General features: G+C 45.3%; 1 protein-coding gene across 1 annotated transcript in view; it reads left to right on the top strand.

The window, feature by feature from the left end:
• The window catches only part of LOC145341794 (rifampicin phosphotransferase-like), a 175,706-nt gene extending 161,443 nt beyond the window's left edge, over nucleotides 1–14,263 (top strand). Inside the window, exons 32-36 of the mRNA XM_080186727.1 lie at nucleotides 1,184–1,275; nucleotides 1,441–1,568; nucleotides 4,635–4,814; nucleotides 10,615–10,689; nucleotides 13,901–14,263. Of these exons, the coding sequence (XP_080042853.1) occupies nucleotides 1,184–1,275; nucleotides 1,441–1,568; nucleotides 4,635–4,814; nucleotides 10,615–10,689; nucleotides 13,901–13,959 (534 nt within the window). The 3' untranslated portion in view covers nucleotides 13,960–14,263. The remainder of the gene's footprint in view (nucleotides 1–1,183; nucleotides 1,276–1,440; nucleotides 1,569–4,634; nucleotides 4,815–10,614; nucleotides 10,690–13,900) is intronic.
• Nucleotides 14,264–21,576: the final 7,313 nt, after the last annotated feature.

Here is a 21,576-nt window from a genome sequence, read left to right as displayed (position 1 = left end):
ATCAGATAAAGGGGGAACAGGCGCAGAGGTGGACTGTTGCGGACTGTGCTATTCGCCTTGCGCCTGACTTTTCCAGATTTTTATGCCCGAAACTGGGGCAACCTGATGGTAAAAATGGACCCAATGTGGTACCCAGCTGACTGTAAACTGCCCAGTCAAAAGCTGGGGGTCTGTTCCTCGAGCTTGCATTCAGCTTCATCAGGACACTGACAGATGAAGGGCAGAAACTGGAGGCGGAGAATTATATTGACAGCCAGCTGGAATCTTGGGGTTACCAAAGATGTTCCACAAAGCATTTAGATGAACACTTGAAACATCACAGCCACAAGGCTACGGATTGAGTGCTGGAAAATAAGATTAGAATAGATAAGTGCTTGATGGTCGGCATGGACGCAGTCCTCTTTCTGTAAGTCACTGAGGCTGTGGTAGGCCTTCCGAATGCAGACGAGACCAAAAGGCTTGAGCAACTTGTTCTAGATAGTTAAAGTCAGTACGTACAATGGGCAGTTTAGCTCTCTGGCCATTGCAATTGAGGATAACTGTTAGAGTTGGTGCTGCAGATGAAGATGTGGCAATATGAACAGTTTTTACTCCTCGCATCACAACCACCTTCACCTAAATGGTCCAAGTCAGCAAAGTGGCTGTGATTTTGTTTTGTCACTTTCAACGTGTGTTTCTGACAGTAAAGCAGCATAGTGATGCATTATACCAACTACAGCTGCGTCACAGCACCAGGGATCGATTCCCGGCTTGGGTCACTGCCAGTCTGGAGTTTGTACGTTGCCCCGGGGTCTGGTTGGGTTTCCTCCAGGCACTCCAGTTTCCTCCCACAGTCCAAAGATGGGAAGGTTAGGTGGATTGGCCATGCTAACGTGCCGCTTAGTGTCAGTGGACTTGCTAGGATCAATGCATGGGGTTTTGAGGATAAGGCCTGGGTGGGATTGTGGGCGGTGCAGATTCGATGGGCTGAATGGTCTCCTTCTTCACTGTAGGGATTCTATGAACTTTGGGGCATTTCATTATATTACAGACACTGGGCTGAATATTATGGATGGAAAGGTGAGGTGGAGGGCAGGCAGCACTTTCTTGGTGCCCTTACTGAACAGAATATTTTGATATTGACAGTTCCAATTGTCCCAGCTTCACAGATTTTGGAGGTTCAACCATTTCCTTAATGTTTTAGGGTTATTTGCCTGACGAAGACTTGCTCTTCTTCCTAACTCACTCAGAAATCGGACATGTCCTTCAGCAGGGATCATCAACCATAGTCACCAAGTAAGAAACCTTCCTTATTCGGGAAATCAGCTCAAATGCTGTTCGAAATGTTGAGCTGTGATTTGGGTTTATTGGTGTGGATCTTTAAACACCGCGGTAGTTTTGAGACAGAAAGCCTTGTTTTATTGTTGAACTGATACAGACATTATCATCCCTTTGATGCAGAGCCCAGAGTCGGAGGAGATTACTGCGGAAGCAAGTGGACCTTCAGTTTAAGGAAATGAATATTGGAAAACCCGTGCCAATTGAGCAATATCAGAGTGAAGAGTGTGGGAGCCAGATGACTCTGCGAGGTAAGCAGTTTATCATCGATATGCCATAACCTGATATGGGACAGAGGGTGAATTTGATATGCCTGTAGGTTTTGATACAGATTTTTCAGTTAAAGTCAGAGAAGGTTCACTTGACTGATACCTAGGTTGGGGGTTGTCCGATGAGGGAGGGTTGGAAAGACCGGGCCTGGACTTTATAAGATGGAGAGATGATCTGATTGAAGTATATAATATCCCGGAAGGGGGAATTTGGAAGGATGTTTGCCCTTGTGGGAAGGACCAGAACTAGATAGGGGGCTACAGTTTAAAAACAAAGCACAACCTTATTCAGTGGTGAAGTAGGCTTGATGGGCTGACTGGTCTACTGCTCCTAATTTGTATGTTTGTAAATGTTACGGTTTAGCACTCTTGGCACAGAGCTTTATGTGACTCAGAGTACATATTGGACACCAAGGTTGATTTCATCAATTTATTAGACAGTGGATCAAAAGTAGCTGCTCTTGCTACCTGAAGTACACTCCAACCAGGAGAGGCAATGCCTAGTGGTAGTATCTCTAGAGTATTAATCCAGGAGCTCAACTAATGCTCTGGAGACCCAGGACCAAATCCTGCCACGGCAGGTGGTGACATTTAAATTCAATAAAAAGTATTTGGAATTAAAAATCTGCTGATGACCATGGAACAATCATCAGGAAAAATCTATCGGGTTCACTAATGTCCTTTAGGGAAAGAAATCTGCTGTCCTTACCTGGTCTAGCAGACATGTGACTCCAGAGCATCAATGATGTGGTTGACTCACAACTGCCCTCAGGCAACTAGGAGTGGGCAAGAAAATGCTGGCCAGCCAGCGACAACCAGGTCCCATCATTGAATAAGACAACATTATGTAAATCTGGAGTGATTATTCGCAAAATAGTTTTGCTTCTTAGCTTTAATAACCTAAAGCACACTTGCCTTTTTCTGTAGCAGGGCAATTTATTTTGTTTTGACTTTGGTTTTCAGCACTTTCATTATCTTGTGGGCTTCACTGTGACTGTTATAGATGTTATCAGTACACGCACACAATTACACATCAGGCTTCATTCTCTGTAGTTGCACCATGTATATTTCCCATTGTGCTGTTTTCCGGCTCAGTTGGAAGTTATGATTTGGCATTCTCACAACTCAGTTGTGAGAATGCCAAATCAAGCAAGAATCTTTCTTGGATTTGAGCCTAGAACCAGTGGAGCCTCTAAGGATATACTTTCCAACTTCAATTTAATAATGTATTCATGCTTGGATCATCCTCCGCATTGTCGCCTGTACAGGGACTGGTTTAGCCCATAAAATGTGAGTTTGTAAAATCTATTATGCTAAATCATCACTAAAAAAACTCACATGATGACTATCTCTCAACCGTCCTGTCCCGATTGGAAAAAATGCCTCATCCTTTTAAGTTTTGCCAGAAGCTTGCTCAACCTTCCTGCTCCCTCTATAAATCGGGTCATGGGGTGTGGCTACCCACTACAAATCATTTCCTTCAACTTGCATCGCATATCATTACAACCAATGGTAGGATTGAGTTGCAGAACTGTAGCTGAGTTGAAGGAGTCACTTTGTGCCTTGCTGCAGGAAAGTGGTGTTACTTTGTTTACATTTTGATTTCTTTGCCACTTCAGAGAATCTTTCAAACATTTTTTCGTAGAATCCCTACGATGCAGAAGGAGGCTATTCGGCCCAACCAGCCTTTGCTGGCAACAATCCCACTCAGGCTCTATCCCTGTAACCCCATGTATGTAGGCTGCAATGCCCCTGACACTAAAGGGCAATTGAGTCTGGCTAATCAACCTAACCCGCAGACCTTTGGATTGTGGGAGGATTCTACATGTGGGAAGATGCTAAATGCCTACATGCGCATAGCCATTCACTAAGATCTCCAGACTAAGAAGGTCCTGCTCTGAATTTGATGCTGGCCTTCTCCCCACCCCCCTTCATCCACCCTCAGCAAGAGCATGCCCTCTACTGCAGGATCCTCAGAGGTCATATTCAAGGTCACCATTGCAGATGTCGGAGCAGTCTTCTCGAATGTCAACCTAGGGAAAGCGACTGGCCCGGATAGGATACCTGGACGAGAACTCAGATCCTGTGCGGACCAGCTGGCAGGGGTATTCGCAACATCTTTAACCTGTCCTTACACCAATTTGAGGTCCATAATCTGCTTCAAGAAAGTGACCATCATCCTAGTACCAAAGAAAAGCCAGGCAGTGTGCCTGAGTGACTATTGTCTCACCTCCCAGCCTCCCACCCATTGACTCTCTTTACACTTCCCGCTGCCTCGAAAAAGCAGCCAGCATAATTAAGGACCCCACGCACCCCAGACTCTTCCACCTTCTTCCATTGGGAGAAAGATACAAAAAGATACCAACTCAAGAACAGCTTCTTCTCTGCTGCCATCAGACTTTTGAGTGGACCTACCTTGCATTAAGTTGATCTTTCTCTACACCCTAGCTACGACTGTAACATTACATTCTGCACACTCTCACTTTCTTTTCTATGAATGGTATGCTTTGTCTGTATAGCATGCAAGAAACAATACTTTTCACTGTTTACTAATACACGTCACAATTATAAATCAAATCAAAATCAGTGTTATTGTTGAAATTATGATGTTGGCTGATGACCAGCTGCCCAATTCTGCCAGGGGAACTGAATTGTCTGCAGCAGCCAAGATCGCTATTGTTGGTGCAACTTCCTGGCAGAAAGTCCTTGGCACATTAGTCTGACAGCATCAAGAGTGCTGCAAACCTTATTATCCTTTCCAAAAGAACTAAAGAGTGAGAAAACTATCCCATTCAATGGATTGTCAGAGTTAAATATTGTAGACAACCATCTCCATTATGCGAATTGTGCCTGGGCCTTGACTGGCGTCAGAGCCAGGGTAGCCTGAAGACTGAAAGTCTCATCTCACCAGACATCGAGTGGTGAGGAGAATCCCTTTCTGAGTGTTTCTGGACTAAGGAATGGATTTCTGTGAAGGATTGTGCTTACTTTTAGGTGTTGCCGTCTAAATTGGGAAGAACAGGAGATATAAAATGTCCTTTGTTACAGGTATGACGGTGAGCCAAGGGACAGTGAAGGGGACAGCACGCATCTTGAAAACAATTATGGATACTGACTGCATCCAGCAAGGGGATATTTTAATTGTGACAAGCACCGACATTGGTTGGAGCCCATATTTCCCTCTGCTAGGCGGACTGGTCACTGAGATTGGAGGATTGCTTTCGCACGGTATGAAGTGTAAAGAAATGTTTTTTAGAACCATAGAAAAGTTCAGTGCAGAATAAGGCCATACAGCTCATTGTGTCTGCACCAGCAGAGAAAGAAGAAACTAGCTGTTCATTTTAATCTTCTTTCCAGTACCAGATCTGTGGCCTTGCAGGTTACTGCACTTAAGGTGCAGAGCCAGCTATGTTTTAAATGGGTTAACACAGTAAAAAGTCTGACAACACCAGGTTTAAGTCCAACCGACTTAAACCTGGTGCTGTCAGACTTTTTACTGTGTTTACCCCAGTCCAACGCCGGCATATCCGCATCTTAGATGGGTTAAGCATTTCAACCTCAACCACCAAGTTAGGCAATGAATTCCAGATGCCCACTACCCTCTGGGTGAAAATTTTCCTCACGTCCCTTTTAATCTTTCTACCAATCACTCCTCAAACTACCCAGCCTTTGATTTCAGGGTAGTAACCTGTTCCAGGGAACACGAGCTATGGAAACCAATGTAAGTATGTGCTTCATCTGCCTTTTGCATCTCTTAAGTGTGGGGAATCTTCTGAGTTTAAGTTACTATAATCTGCCCTACTAGCTCAGTCGGTAGACCCTTAATCTCAGGTTGGTGGGTTCGAGCCCCACGTGGGGCATCATTGTTAATGGGGAGGCAATGGTCTATTGGCATTATCACAAGACTATATTAATCCAGGAATGTTCTGGGAACCTGGGTTTGAATCCCACTGCAGCAGATAGTGAAACTTAAATTCAATAAGGAAACTATCTAGAACTCAGAATCTATAAATGACCCTGTAACCATTGTCCTTTATCGGAGAAAACCCATCTGGTTCACTAATATCCCTTAGGAAAGGAAATCTGTTGTCCTTATCTGGTTTGGCCTACATATGACTCTAGACGCACAGCAATGTGGTTTATCCTCAACAGCCCTCGGACAATTAGGTTTGGACAATAAATACTGGCCAGCCAGCAACGCCCATTTCCCATGAATGAATAAAAAATAATAAATTGAGGGTGACTCAATGTGGCTCCAAGTATAAAAGGGTTTATTGTCAATGATAAATATTTATTTACAACTGAGGGTTTGACCGAACTAAAAATGTGACCATTTTCCACTCCTCCCTGGCTCCATCTGAGGATCCTTCCCGAGCCAGGATACGCCTCAATTCACCTAATTGGCTCAGGTTCCTGCCTTGATACTCCATCATGTCCAGTCCAATCACATGATGCTTGGGAACGCTGTCTTAAAGGGGCCACTCTACCACATTTACACTGCGAAAGCGTGGTCTTTGGACAGTGACGTCTTTCTTGAACAAAATACAATTATTATACCAGCAACTATAGTTTATGCTCAGAGACAGGCATCGTTGGAAGTAGAACTATCAGAAAAACAAGTGTGAGCCTTTCCCACGGCCCCAGTGGGTTGTTTAAAAAAATCTTTTCAATAACTCCATTCAAAATAAATTTAAACTTTAACCTTTCCTGACTTAGTAGAAGAGGCAATATATGACATTAAATAAGTAGAGTTTTGTGATTACAAATGACAAATTTATTTGAATGACAATATTGCTTCAAGTGCAATCTGTGCCTTAGAGCAATCTTGGCCAAGCCTTTTCCAAATTGATGGATAATAAATATTAGTGGCCCATCTGTTGTGACCACATGGTCCTTTGTCACAGATTAGTTTCCTCTGATTCTCACTCTGTGCTCCTGATCTCAGCTACCATGAAAGATGTCCATCAGAGAGCAAGTGCTGCTTCCTTATTGGACAGGAGGGAAAAAAAGAACCTCAAAGAATCAATCACTTTGCCCTTCCTTGTCTTTCCCAGCAGATAGCTAAGTTGCAATATGAAGTAGAGTTTTGGGATTCGATACCTTGCCCTGTAGAGGTCTAGTGGGATAATGGTTAGTATCCCTGCCTCTGAACCAGAAACTCCAGGTTGGAGTCCCACCCCAACACTTGATGGCCAAGGAACGTACATCCGTAACTGGGCCAACAAGTTGAGTATCAATCTACGAAATCCTTTCAACACATGCCAATTAAAGTTTATTTATTAGTCACAAGTAAAGCTTATATTAACATTGTAATGGAATTGCTGTGAAATTCTGCGAGCCACCGCATTCCTGTTTGGGTCAATGCACCCAACCAGCACATCTTGCAGAGCGTGGGAGGAAACTGGAGCACCCGGAGGAAACCCACACAGTCACGGGGAGAACATGCAAACTCCACACAGACGGTGACCCGAGCCGGATTTGAACCCGGCTCCCTGGTGCTGTGAGGCAGCAGTGCTAACCACTGTGCCACCCCATGGCAAATGGTAAAAGCGGGAGGGACTTCTGGTCAGCCACGCTTGATGTGGAATGGCTGCTGTTAAATCCTAAGTCTCTGGTAAAAGCTCGTTATGAGAATGGATGAAAGTCTGTCTTGTGAACCATCAAGTGCAGGAGAGAAAAACAACAACAAACAAGACTTGCACAGACACACCATCAAAGGAGGTAAAACATAGAGAAAAAAGAATAGATAAAACTAGCACTGTATTCCAGTTTCCTCCCACGCTCTGCAAGATGTGCTGGCTGGGAGTATTGACCCAAACAGGAATGTGGTGGCTGGCAGAATTTCACAGCAATTCCATTGTAATGTTAATATAAGCTTTACTTGTGACTAATAAATTAACTAATAAATGAACGATGGAAAGATGGTAGGACAGGAGGGTCTCAATGACATTATTGTCACTAGAGAGGCGGTGCTCGACAGACTGGAGGGACTGATTGTAGACAAGTCCCCAGGACCGGATGGAATGCATCCAAGGGTTCTGAAAGAAATGGCGGAGGTGATAGTGGATGCCTTGGTGGTTATTTTCCAAACGTCGCTGGATTCCGGGGAAGTGCTGGAAGATTGGAAAACGGCTAACGTTATGCCGTTGTTTAAGAAGGGTGGCAGGCAAAAGGCAGGGAATTACAGGCCAGTTAGTTTAACGTCTGTTGTAGGTAAAATGTTAGAATCCGTGATCAAGGAGGAAATAGCGAGGCATCTTGAGGGGAATTGCTTGATAGAGCAGACGCAGCACGGTTTCGTTAAGGGGAAGTCGTGTCTGACAAATTTATTGCAGTTCTATGAGGATGTGTCTAGGGCGGTGGACAGAGGAGAGCCGGTGGATGTGGTCGGTCTTGATTTTCAGAAGGCATTTGACAAGGTACCTCACAAGAGGTTATTGCAGAAGGTCAGGGGACATGGAGTTGGGGGTAGGGTGTTAGTGTGGATAGAGGATTGGCTGTCAAATAGGAGGCAGAGAGTGGGGGTCCATGGGTGCTATTCGGATTGGCAGTTGGTGACTAGTGGAGTGCCCCAGGGGTCAGTGCTGGGGCCTCAGCTATTTACCATTTATATAGATGATCTGGAGGAGGGAACCGAGTGTACGGTGTCGAAATTTGCTGATGACACCAAGATTGGTGGAATGGCAAATTGCGCGGAGGGTGTGGAGAGTCTGCAGAAGGATCTAGATAGGCTGGGCGAATGGGCCAGGAACTGGCAAATGGAATTTAATGTTGGCAAGTGCGAGGTGGTCCACTTTGGTAGGAATAATTGTAGGAAGGATTATTACTTACGTGGCGAAAAACTGCAGCAGGCGACGGTGCAGAGGGACCTCGGGGTCCTTGTGCATGAGTCGCAAAAACCCAGCCTGCAGGTGCAGCAGGTGGTCAGGAAGGCTCATGGGATGCTGGCCTTCATAGCAAGGGGGATTGAATATAAAAGTAGGGAGGTCTTGCTGCAGCTGTATAGGGCATTGGTGAGGCCGCAGCTGGAGTACTGTGTGCAGTTTTGGTCGCCGCACTTACGCAAGGATATTTTGGCCTTGAAGGGAGTGCAGAGGAGGTTTACTAGGCTGATACCGGAGTTGAGGGGGTTGAGCTACGAGGAGAGGCTGAATAAACTAGGCTTGTACTCGTTAGAGTTTAGAATAATGAGGGGAGATCTCAATGAGACATATAAGATGATGAATGGGATGGATAGGATAGAGGTGGAGAAACTCTTCCCGCTCAGAAAGGACAGTAGGACTAGGGGGCACAGCCTCAAGATAAAGGGGGGTGCGGTTTAGAACGGAGTTGAGGAGGAACTTCTTCACTCAAAGGGTGCTGAATCTCTGGAATTCTCTGCCCGTTGAAGTGGTGGAGGCTGCCTCGCTAAGTATTTTTAAGACGCGGGTTGATGGGTTTTTGATAAGCGAGGGGATTAAGGGTTATGGGGAGAGGGCGGGAAAGTGGAACTGAGCCACGACAGATCAGCCATGATCTTATTGAATGGCGGGGCAGGCTCGAAGGGCTAGATGGCCTACTCCTGCTCCTATTTCTTATGTTTTTATGTTTATGTTTAATTGGCATGTTTTGAAAGGATTTTGTAGATTGATACTCAACTTATGTATGAACATAAGTAAGTGGCCTGTATTACATGACTAATGTATACTTGATTATTACAGTGGACTTGTGGCTCAGAGTTTGAGATTTCAGGACCCAACATGAGATTTGTATTCAGTCATGAAAATGCACCATAAATGTTGGTCAATAGCTGCAAAACACTAACTTGTTCACCAATATCCTTCCTGGTCTACATGTGACTATCATCTCTGACACAGGATTGAATAGATATTAAAGTCATGAAGAATAATTCCCGCCATGTGACATGCTGATACTTCTTAAAGAAAGGCCGGTATTTTACGATCTCGCTCGGCCAAGGCTCATAAAATCCCTGCCCGAGGCCAAAGGAGAATCCTGTTCTGCGAGCCTCACCCGTCCCAATTCCGGGGTGGGTGGGGCGGTAAAATTCTGGCCGAAATGTTTTGATAATCTGACTTATCATCCCAGTTTCAAGTTCCAATGTGGACGTTGATGTTGTTTACTTGGTATCTTAGGAGGCAAAAGTTCCACTAGTTTAGAAGACAATAGTTATTTCAAATTCAGGTCATATTACATTAACAGAACCATTGAATCACTACAGTGCAGAAGGAGGCCATTCAGCCCATTGACTCCCTGACAGAACATGTTACCCATTTTATCCAGGCCCATGCCCAGCCCTATTCCTGTAACCCCACACATTTATCCTGCTGTCCCCCCTTAACCTTCACATCTTGGGACACTAAGAGACAACTTATCATGGCCAATTCATCTAACCTGTATATTTTTGGAAGATGGGAGGAAACCGGAGCAACCCAGAGGAAACCCACACAGACACGGGGAAATGTGCAAACTCCACACAGACAGTCAGCCGAGGCCAGAATGGAACCCGGGTCCCTGACGCTGTGAGGCAGCAGTGCTAACCACTGTTCCACTGTGTAAGATTAAAGTTTTTTTTTCCCTTTTTAGTACTGGAATACAATCTGACAGTTTCTAAATTTTTGATTTGAACTTCTAACTGATGGGGACACAGAAGGATCACAGCAACTCAATGCAGTTGATGATTTAGAGCTGAAGGATATATTAGTGGTTAGAACTGCTGCCTCGCAGCTCCAGGAACCCGGGTTCGATTCCCGGCTTGGGTCACTGTGTGGAGTTTGCACATTCTCCCACGTGGGTTTCCTCCAGGTGCTCCAGTTTCCTCCCACATTCTGAAAGACGTGCTGGTTAGGTACATTGGCCTTGCTAAAGTCTCCCTCAGTGTACCCGAACAAGCACTGGAGTGTGGTGACTAGGGGATTTTCACAGCAACTTCATTGCAGTGTTAATGTAAGCCTATTTGTGACTAATAAATAAGAAGTTTGTAAACACTATTTCCATTTCTAATGAATTATTTGCCTTCTGCTCACATCAGGAGCTGTGATTGCGCGAGAATATGGATTGCCATGTATTGTGAGCTGCAAGAAGGCAACAAGCCTGTTCAAATCAGGTATGTACATTACGAGACCATTTTGAAGTTTGTTTCCCCAACTATGTCAGCTATAAGTCACTCCCCATGAGGATCAAGGGCAGAATTTTCCGATTTTTTTTTGGCTAAGTGTCAACAGAGACAGGAAATGCGGCGTATAGCTCATCACTGCCGACCTCTTCCCGCCATTTTTTTGACACTGAGGCAAAATGACGTCACCCTGGTGGACCCAGCTCTGAATGCGCCATCAGAAAATTTGTCTCTCAAAAAATCTGGATGTCCTTTTCCCAAGGGCATCCCGATGTAAAAAAAATAGAGAAAACAAGTACCCCGTGTAAACAGACTTTACCCTCCCCAGGCTCCAGCAATATAGAAATTAAGAGCTGAAGTCAGCCCCTCGAGCCTGCTCCACCATTCATGGCTTATAGAACATAGAACATAGAACATAGAACATTACAGCGCGGAACAGGCCCTTCGGCCCACAATGTTGCGCCGACCAGTCTTATTTTTTTAAAAAAAAACATTGACCCACTAATCTAAACCAATCCCTTTTCGTCCATAAACCTATCCACCAATCTCTTAAACGCCCCCAAACTAGGCGCATTTACAACTGCAGCAGGCAGGGCATTCCAGTCCCTCACCACCCTCTGGGTAAAGAACCTGCCCCTGACATCCGTCCTATAACTACCCCCCCTTAATTTAAAGCCATGCCCCCTCGTGCTAGATTTCTCCATCCGAGGAAACAGGCTATCACCATCCACCCTATCTAAACCTCTAATCATCTTATATGTTTCTATAAGATCCCCTCTTAGCCGCCTTCTTTCCAGTGAAAACAACCCCAAATCCCTCAGTCTCTCTTCATAGGACCTCCCCTGCATACCAGGTAACATCCTGGTAAACCTCCTCTGCACCCTCTCCAATGCCTCCACATCCTTCCTGTAATGTGGGGACCAGAACTGCACACAGTACTCCAAGTGCGGCCGCACCAGAGTTGTGTACAGTTGCAACATGACGCTGCGACTCCTAAATTCAATCCCCCTACCAATAAATGCCAAGACACCGTACGCCTTCTTAACAACCTTATCTACTTGATTCCCAACTTTCAGGGATCTATTTACACATACACCTAGATCCCTCTGCTCCTCCACTCTATTCAAAGTCCTCCCGTTAGCCCTATACTCAACACATCTGTTATTCCTACCGAAATGGATTACCTCACACTTCTCCGCATTAAACTCCATCCGCCACCTCGCGGCCCAGCTCTGCAACCTGTCCAAGTCACCCTGCAAACTTCGACACCCTTCCTCACAATCTACCACACCTCCGACTTTGGTGTCATCAGCAAACTTACTAATCCACCCAACTATACCCTCATCCAGATCATTAATAAAGATTACAAACAGCAGTGGCCCCAAAACAGATCCCTGAGGCACACCACTCGTAACCGAACTCCATGATGAATAATTACCATCAACCACCACCCTCTGTCTCCTATCTGCTAACCAATTCCTGATCCAAGTACCTGCGCTGATGCAACGGTGAGATTTTCTGCTGCCCCGCCCCCACCACTACCACATGCTTTGGCCGGCTGTGGTATCTTGCTGTGCCATCACTATCCCGTTGTTTGCACCCTTTGTATCCAAGTTATCTCTGCCTGGTCTCAAATCCACCTCTCTTCCCTGTCCCCATGTTCCTTTAACCTGTTTTTTTTTTAATATCAGAAATATATCTATCTCCCTGAAACCATTTAATGACCCCTGAAAGGGAGTCCCTCCGCCCCCAGAGGGAATACCCACCCAGAGTCATTGCCCCCATGGACATGGAACTACCATCATCACAGAACTCTCGGTGCTCCCCCAAATGGAACCACCCCCTTCCCCGCGTGCACCCCTCCCACCCCCGCCCTCAGTACAATATTGGAACATTAGTTTAAGTTTTGTGTTCAAGTCTTTGGTGTGGGGTTTGAATCCACAAACTTCGGAATCATGGATGAAAATGCTACGTCTGAGGCTAAGTTGACCCTGTATTTAACAGTGAAATTGACCGGGTGAAGTTTTTTGAAGTGTTTCCAGAGCGTACTGAGGTGCAATATGAATGTAAGTATTTTGGTGGAAGAGGAGGATTACCAGGAACTTTGGTGCCTATGCGAATTCTTATCTTGACATCTGCAAAATAAAGTCATTTTAAAAATATTTGAAGTTCAAATGATCTTCAACCAGGAAGGTAGGTGATGTATTGGGAATGTCATTGGTGTAGTCATCAAGTTCTGCATACATGAGGACGGCCTCAGCCGGAGTCTTGGATTCATGTCAAACTATCTGTAACCCCCACGACTTGCCTGGACTTGCAAAATCTCACTAACTGTCCTGTCTGGAAACAATACACATCCCTTTAACCTGTGCTTAACGCTCTCTCCGCTCACATTGTCTGCACCTTCAAGACTTGATCGGCTGTAAAGACCCACATCCCAATCATTATTCTGTAAATTGAGTTTGGGTCCTTATATGCCCAGGCTAATGCCAAGGGGTTCAGGGCAGCTGGTGGAACTTCAGTTCGGTGAATGGGTCTGGAATGTAAAGCTAGTCTCAGTGACGGTGACCATGAAACTATTGTCAGTTCCACAAAGCCCCATTTGGTTCACTTCAGGAAATCTGCCATCCTTACCTGGTGCAGGCCCACAGCAATGGGTTCGCTCTTAACCGTCCACTGAAACGTTCAGTTCAAGGAAGATCCACCTCTCATAACATAATAAATGCGCTGATGCAACGGTGACATTTTCTGCTGCCCCGCCCCCACCACTACCACATGCTTTGGCCGGCTGTGGTATCTTGCTGTACCACCACTATCCCGTTGTTTGCACCCTTTGCTGCCAGGACTGTTGGGGGGGGTGGGGGGGAGGGTGGAAATCCCACCCAGAGAAAATGCAACCTTACATCCCGTATGCATATACCTTTAGAGGAAGCAACCTGCTGTCCTTACCTGTTCTGGTCTTGCGTATTGTTGACTGTAGACCCACAGCAAGTCACAGTGGGTCACAGCAAGTCTCATAATTGCCTTCTGAAATAGCCTAATGAGCTACTCAGTTCCATTCAAGAAAGTGGGTCACTGCCAACTTCCGAAGAACAAATTGGAATGGGTAATTAATGCGAGTCTTGCCAGTGACAACCGGAACGTGAGTGAATGAAGAAAACATATTGTTCTGGTAAACAGATTTCTTTTTGACTGTTTGCAGGTGACACAGTGATTCTCAATGGAAAACATGGATATGTACAGAAAGTTGAAGAAAATTGAAAATTTATGAGGCCTTTCATTACATGCCTATTCTTGCAATTTAAGATTAAGTATAAACAGCACAGTTTTAATATCAATGGATTTGAACTGCTACAACAAAAGCATTTTTATTTATAGATATTTATTATATCGGTGGGCGGGTAGCATTAGGGACCTGTGGGTAGAATTCGGGGCCTTGTGGTGAAGGATCCTCTTGGGGAGAGTGATCCTTTTGGGTGGAGTTTCTGGTGCAGATGGAGGAGGAGAAAGTGGGTTCCCGGAGATGTGTCCTTTGTTTGAACAGAGGGGAGTACGGTAGGACGAGAGAGGAATTGGCGAATGTTGATTGGGGGAGCGCGTTGGAAGGTAGGTCTGCTGAGGAGCAGTGGAGGATCTTTAAGGAGATCTTTCTTGGTGCTCAGCAGAAATTTATTCCGATGGTTAAAAAGGATCGTAGGAGGAGAGATAATCAGCCATGAATAACGAAGGAGGTAAAGGAAAGTGTTAAATTAAAAGCGGATGCGTTTAGAGTAGCTAAGAGTAGTGGGCGAGAAGAGGATTGGGAGAGGTTTAAATGTCAACAAAGAATGACAAAGAAGTTGATAAAGAAGGGTAGGATAAACTATGAAGCTGGACTAGCGCTTAATATAAAAAAGGATAGTAAGAGATTTTATAAATATATAAAAAGGAAGAGGCTGAATAGGGTGAACGTTGGACCCTTAGAGGATGAGAGGGGGGACTTAGTGGTGGGGGATGGGGAAATGGCTGAGGCCTTGAATAACTTTTTTGTTTCGGTCTTCACGGAGGAGCCGGGTGTTAATGATGGAATGGTGGTCGGACTGGAGGGCCTGAATGACATTATTGTTACTAGAACATAGAACATAGAACATTACAGCGCAGAACAGGCCCTTCGGCCCACGATGTTGCGCCGACCAGCTTTTTAAAAAAAAACAACACTAACCCACTAATCTAAACCAATCCCATTTCGTCCATAAACCTATCCACAGATCTCTTAAACGCCCCCAAAACTAGGCGCATTTACAACTGCAGCTGGCAGGGCATTCCAGTCCCTCACCACCCTCTGGGTAAAGAACCTACCCCTGACATCAGTCCTGTAGCTACCCCCCCTTAATTTAAAGCCGTGCCCCCTCGTGCTAGCTTTCTCCATCCTAGGAAAAAGGCTATCACTATCCACCCTGTCTAAACCTCTAATCATCTTATATGTTTCAATAAGGTCCCCTCTTAGCCGCCTTCTTTCCAGCGAAAACAACCCCAAATCTCTCAGTCTCTCCTCATAGGATCTCCCCTCCATACCAGGCAACATCCTGGTAAACCTCCTCTGCACCCTCTCCAAAGCCTCTACATCCTTCCTGTAATGTGGGGACCAGAACTGCACACAATACTCCAAGTGCGGCCGCACCAGAGTTGTGTACAGTTGCATCATGACGCTGCGACTCCTAAATTCAATCCCCCTACCAATAAACGCCAAGACACCGTATGCCTTCTTAACAACCTTATCTACTTGATTCCCAACTTTCAGGGATCTATGTACACATACACCTAGATCCCTCTGCTCCTCCACACTATTCAAAGTCCTCCCGTTAGCCCTATACTCAACACATCTGTTATTCCTACCGAAATGAATTACCTCACACTTCTCCACATTAAACTCCATCCGCCACCTCGCGGCCCAGCTCTGCAACCTTTCTAAGTCACCCTGCAAACTATGACACCCTTCCTCACAATCTACCACACCTCCGACTTTGCTCGACAGACTGGAGGGACTGTTTGTGGACAAGTCCCCAGGACCGAATGGAATGCATCCAAGGGTTCTGAAAGACATGGCAGAGGTGATAGTGAATGCCTTGGTGATTATTTTCCAAACGTCGCTGGATTCTGGGAAAGTGCCGGAAGATTGGAAAACGGCTAATGTTACGCCGTTGTTTAAGAAGGGTGGCAGGCAAAAGGCAGGGAATTATAGGCCGGTTAGTTTAACGTCTGTTGTAGGTAAAATGTTAGAATCCGTGATCAAGGAAAAAATAGCGAGGCATCTTGAGGAGAATTGTTTGATAGAGCAGACACAGCATGGTTTCGTTAAGGGGAAGTCGTGTCTGACAAATTTATTGCAGTTCTATGAGGATGTGTCTAGGGCGGTGGATAGAGGAGAGCCGGTGGATGTGGTCTTTCTTGATTTTCAGAAGGCGTTTGATAAGGTGCCTCACAAGAGGTTATTACAGAAGGTCAGGGGGCATGGAGTTGGGGGTAGGGTGTTAGCGTGGATAGAGGACTGGCTGTCAAATAGGAGGCAGAGAGTGGGGGTTAATGGGTGCTATTCGGATTGGCGGTTGGTGACTAGTGGAGTGCCCCAGGGGTTGGTGCTGGGGCCTCAGCTATTTACCATTTATATAGATGATCTGGAGGAGGGAACCGAGTGTATGGTGTCAAAATTTGCTGATGACACCAAGATTGGTGGAACAGCAAATTGTGTGGAGGGTGTGGAGAGTCTGCAGAAGGATCTAGATAGGTTGGGCGAATGGGCCAGGAACTGGCAAATGGAATTTAATGTTGGCAAGTGTGAAGTTGTCCACTTTGGTAGGAATAATGGTAGGAAGGACTATTACTTACATGGCGAGAAACTGCAGCATGCGACGGTGCAGAGGGACCTCGGGGTCCTTGTGCATGAGTTGCAAAAACCCAGCCTGCAGGTGCAGCAGGTGGTCAGGAAGGCGAATGGGATGCTGGCCTTCATAGTGAGGGGGATTGAATATAAAAGTAGGGAGGTCTTGCTGCAACTGTACAGGGCACGGGTGAGGCCGCAGCTGGAGTACTGTGTGCAGTGTTGGTCGCCGCCCTTACGCAAGGATATTTTGGCCTTGGAGGGAGTGCAGAGGAGGTTTACTAGGCTGATACCAGAGTTGAGGGGGTTGAACTATGAGGAGAGGCTGAATAAACTAGGCTTGTACACGTTAGAGTTTAGAATAATGAGGGGAGATCTCATTGAGACGTATAAGATGATGAATGGGATGGATAGGATAGAGGTGGAGAGGCTCTTCCCGCTCAGAAAGGACAGTAGGACTAGAGAGCACAGCCTCAAGATAAAGGGGGGGTGGTTTAGAATGGAGTTGAGGAGGAACTTCTTCACTCAAAGGGTGGTGAATGTCTGGAATTCTCTGCCCGTTGAAGTGGTGGAGGCTGCCTTGCTAAATATATTTAAGACGCGGGTTGATAGGTTTTTGATAGGCAAGGGGATTAAGGGTTATGGGGAGAGGGCGGGAATGTGGAACTGAGACACGACAGATCAGCCATGATCTTATTGAATGGTGGGGCAGGCTCGAGGGGCTAGATGGCCTACTCCTGCTCCTATTATGTTCTTATTATATTACAATCATGGAATTCTTACAGTACAGAAGGAAGCCATTTGGCCCATCAAGTTAGCACCAACTCTTGGAAAGAGCGTCTTACTGGGGTCCAACAGCCATTTATCCTGGCAAATCCCCCTAACCTAGATGGCCTACTCCTGCTCCTATTTCTTATGTTCTTAAGGGGCAATTTAGCATGGCAAACCCACCTAACCTGCACATCTTTGGACTGTGGGAGGAAACCAGAGCACCCAGAGGAAGCCCACACAGACACAACAAGAATGTCCAAACTCCACATGGACAGTCATCCGAGGCTGGAATTGAACCCGATTCCTTGGTGTGTGAGGCAGCAGTGCTGTCAACTGTGCTACCCACTGCCACCTTGCCACCCATTGCCCCCGTGCACCCCCCATCCCCCTGTACACTGCATATTTTATGACACAACGCAACTGAAATGTCATCCTCTATGTTTTGAATCTACTCCAGTCACAAATATCTCCAAGATATAAGAGAAACAAAGCCTCATTTTTTGATTGGATGCTTCACAGCTTTTTAACCCAATAAGGGGTTCCCACAGTTTCAGATCATAACATTGGAACACATTCTTTTCTGGATGACTGCTGTTGTTGGTGATTCAGATTTTTCCATCTACACCTCCTCCAGGTGCGCCCTTTCTTTCTTTACTTGTCCCACTTCCATCTCTTTCTGCCACACAGCAGGCCGGAATTCTTGCGATGTCACTCAGCCAAATCTCTGTTCACTGCAGCGGGACTGGAAAACCCCAGCCTTATGCTCACCCCAAAACCAGAAAATCCCACCCGAAGTCTTCACACCTTTGCACAGTCAGCCCTCTGCTTGCTACAATTCCCGAGGCAGGCAGGACAGGAAAATTCTCCCCATAATCTCGATTGTCATACATCCCATCGCAGGCCTCTCGCTTCCACTCCTTCCCCCCTGTCCCTGCCGTTTAATTGATCAAAACCTGTTCCGTTTCTATCTTTCTCCAGTTGCGATGACAGATCAACAACTTGAAATGTTAAGTTTGACCCCCTCTCCATAAATGCTGCCAAAATGGCTAAGTATTTCCAGCACTTCACCTTGACACTAGTTGATCAGAAACTTATTGGCTTTGTCAACAAATTATCACAATGTTGCATTGAAAATAAATGATTCTACCAGGCTGACTCAGAGCTTCAGTTTATCACTCAAATACAAAAGGCCATGCCAATATACAGTGGTCCTCTGAAAGAGCACTTCCTTATCATTCTTCAGGAAGGGACAAGAAGAGCAGAAACCACAAGATCAGAAAAAAAACCATTGCACTCAGAGATGAGGAGAATTTTTTTCTCTCAAAGGGTTGTCCGACTTTGGAACTGTCTGCCTCGGAAAGTGGGCTCATTAAATATTATTAAGGCTGAAATAGATCAATTTCTGTTAAGCAAGGGTTATGGGAGTATGTGGGAATGTAGAGTTAGAAACATATCAATCATGACCTTAATAATTGGCAGAGCAGGCTCCAGGGGCCAAAGAGCCTACCCCTGCTCTTATTTCACATGTTTGTATGTAAAAGCAATGAGGATAAATAGGTTCTTGATCAATAAGAAGATCAAGGATTGTGGGGAGAAGGCAGGAGAATGGAAATGAGAATCCATATCAGCCATGATTGAATAGAAGAGCAGACTCGATGGCCCAAACAGTCTAATTCTGCTCCTATATCTTATGGTCTTGTGAATCTGTAGCAAGATGGTAATAACCAAGCAGAGTTTCATTCTTATGAAGGCAAAATACTGTGGATGCCAAAACAAAAACAGAAAATTCTTGGAAATCTGAGTAGCTCTGACACTCTCTAGTGTGTGGAGAGAGAACAGAGTCAATGTTCCGAGCCTGGGTGACCCTGCTGTGATGGAAGGTCAGCTAGCTCTGAAGATGCATCATCCAGACTCGAAATATTGGCTCTATTTTCTCTCCACAGATGTTGCCAGACCTGCTGAGATTTTCTAGCATTTTCTGTTTCCATTGCACTCATTTCTTGCTTGCCGAGACTGCACACATCAGTGCAACAGCTGACAAACATCGACTGAAGCCAACAACAAATAATGTCATGTCACTTTTGAAATAAACATTGTACTGATGATGAGGGTTCACTGATTAATTCCAGAGGGAGAACATTTGGGTTTGGAGGAAAGTTTGTTTTTTTAGAGTTGTTCAGATGGAATAAACAACCCAATATTACCTTCCCAGCCAATTCTGCTAATGTATTTCAAAGTATCTCAATTATTATCTTCCCTAAACATGTTGGACTTTTTTTTTTGAATTTCCTCCTCTTCATATCTTATAATGATGTTTCTTTCAGGAGAGAAGTTTTGAGTTGGTCAAAGTTCTATTACAGTTGAACATTGGTTCTTAAATTCTTAAATCTGGCAGACTTGACGTAAAATGGCATAGAAAGTTTCAAGCATCAGCCTTTTCTAATTGGAACAAGTCCTTTTTCCATGTCATCAACAGCATATGTCCTATATCAATCATGTACACCAAACCTCTCCCACTAACAGTAGCAAACATTTGCTATAAGTTCAATTCATTGAGTATGAGAGTTATTAGAATGTGGGTCAGGTCAGAAGTGACACTGATGGGAGTTGGATGAGGTTGCAGATTCTCAAAAATATGGTTGCCACAGAGGAAGACAGTGGAATTTAGTGGAAATAGTTGAATCCTTGTGTAATTTTGCATGAAGAAGTAGTTTCGTCCCACAGAGTAGTGAGCATCTAGAATTCACCACCAGTATTACTGGTAAGGTTGATATTCTAAACAGTATTCCATATTGGATAAGCAGGAGCAGAAAATGGATTTGAAAGGATAAGGGGGCAGGGTGAGTAAATGTGATTAGAAGTAGATCATAGAACCCTACAGTGCAGAAAGAGGCCCTTCAGCCCATCGAATCTGTACCGAACACAATCCCACCCAGGCCCTACCCCCATATCCCATACATTATACCCAGTAATCTCTCTAACCTACGCTTCCCTGGACAGTAAGGGGCAATTTCTTACCATGCCCAATCAACCTAACCCGCACATTTTTGGACTGTGGGAGGAAACCGGAGTTCCCAGAGGAAACCCATGCAGACACGAGGAGAACGTGCAAACTCCACACAAACAGTGCCCCGAGCCAGGAATCAAACCCAGGACCCTAGACCTGTGAAGCAGCAGTGCTAACCACTGTGCTACCGTGCCACCCAAGTAGTTTGTCATGTGCTGTCATATCCGTGTACATCAGAATAATCATGACCAACTATTTATTTCACTTCTGGAATGACAGCGTCACTGACAAAGCCACCATTTTTTTGCCATCCCATAATGGTCATTGAGCAGGAGGTGGCGAGTCGCTTTCTTGAACTACTGTTGTCCATTTTGTGCTACTTGGGTGCTACTGGTGTGGGGGGAGGTGGTGAGTTCCAGGATTTTGACACAGCGACAGTGAAGGAATGGCAATTCCAGTCAAATGGATGGAGGAGAACTTATAAGTGTTGAGTCGTATTAAAGGAGGCCTAGTGGTATTATTGCTACACTAGTAATTCAGAAACTCAGCTAATGTTCTGAGGGCCCGGGTTTGAAGCCTGCCATGGCAGGTGGTGGAATTTGAATTCAATAAAAAATATCTGGAATTAAGAATCTACCGATGACCATGAAACCATTGCCAATTGTAGGAGAAACCCATCTGGTTCACTAATGCCCTTTAGGGAAGGAAATCCCCCATCCTTACCTGGTCTGGCCTACATGTGACTCCAGATCCACAGCAATATGGTTGACTCTCACCTGCCCTCGGACAATTAGGGATGGGCAATAAATGCTGGCCAGCCAGCGACACCCACGTCACATGAATGAATAAAAAATGCTAAAGCAGGCTGCAAATTAAGCCATTCGACCAATCAAGTTTGCTCCACCATTCAATCATGGCTGATATGTTTCTCAACCCCATTCTCCTATAACCTTTGAGACACTTATGAATCAAGAACCTATCCATCTCTATCTTAAGAATGCTTAATGTCCTGGCTTCCTCCTGTTCTGTGGCAATGATCGTCATAGATTCACCACCCTCAGCCTGAATAGATTACTGCTCATCTTGATTCTAAAGGGTCGTCCCTTTTCTGAGGCACTTGCCTCGGATCCTAGTCTCTCCTACCATCCTATATCCATCTTTGCCAGGCCTTTCAATGTTCTGTAAGTTTCAATGAGATTCCCCGCGCCACCACCATTCTAAACTCCATGAGTGCAGACCCAAA

Source organism: Carcharhinus amblyrhynchos, chromosome 4 (genome assembly GCF_965287045.1).
Source record: "Carcharhinus amblyrhynchos chromosome 4, sCarAmb.v2.hapA, whole genome shotgun sequence".
Taxonomy (NCBI): Eukaryota; Metazoa; Chordata; class Chondrichthyes; order Carcharhiniformes; family Carcharhinidae; genus Carcharhinus; species Carcharhinus amblyrhynchos.
This window is presented reverse-complemented; position numbering and strand designations above follow the sequence as displayed.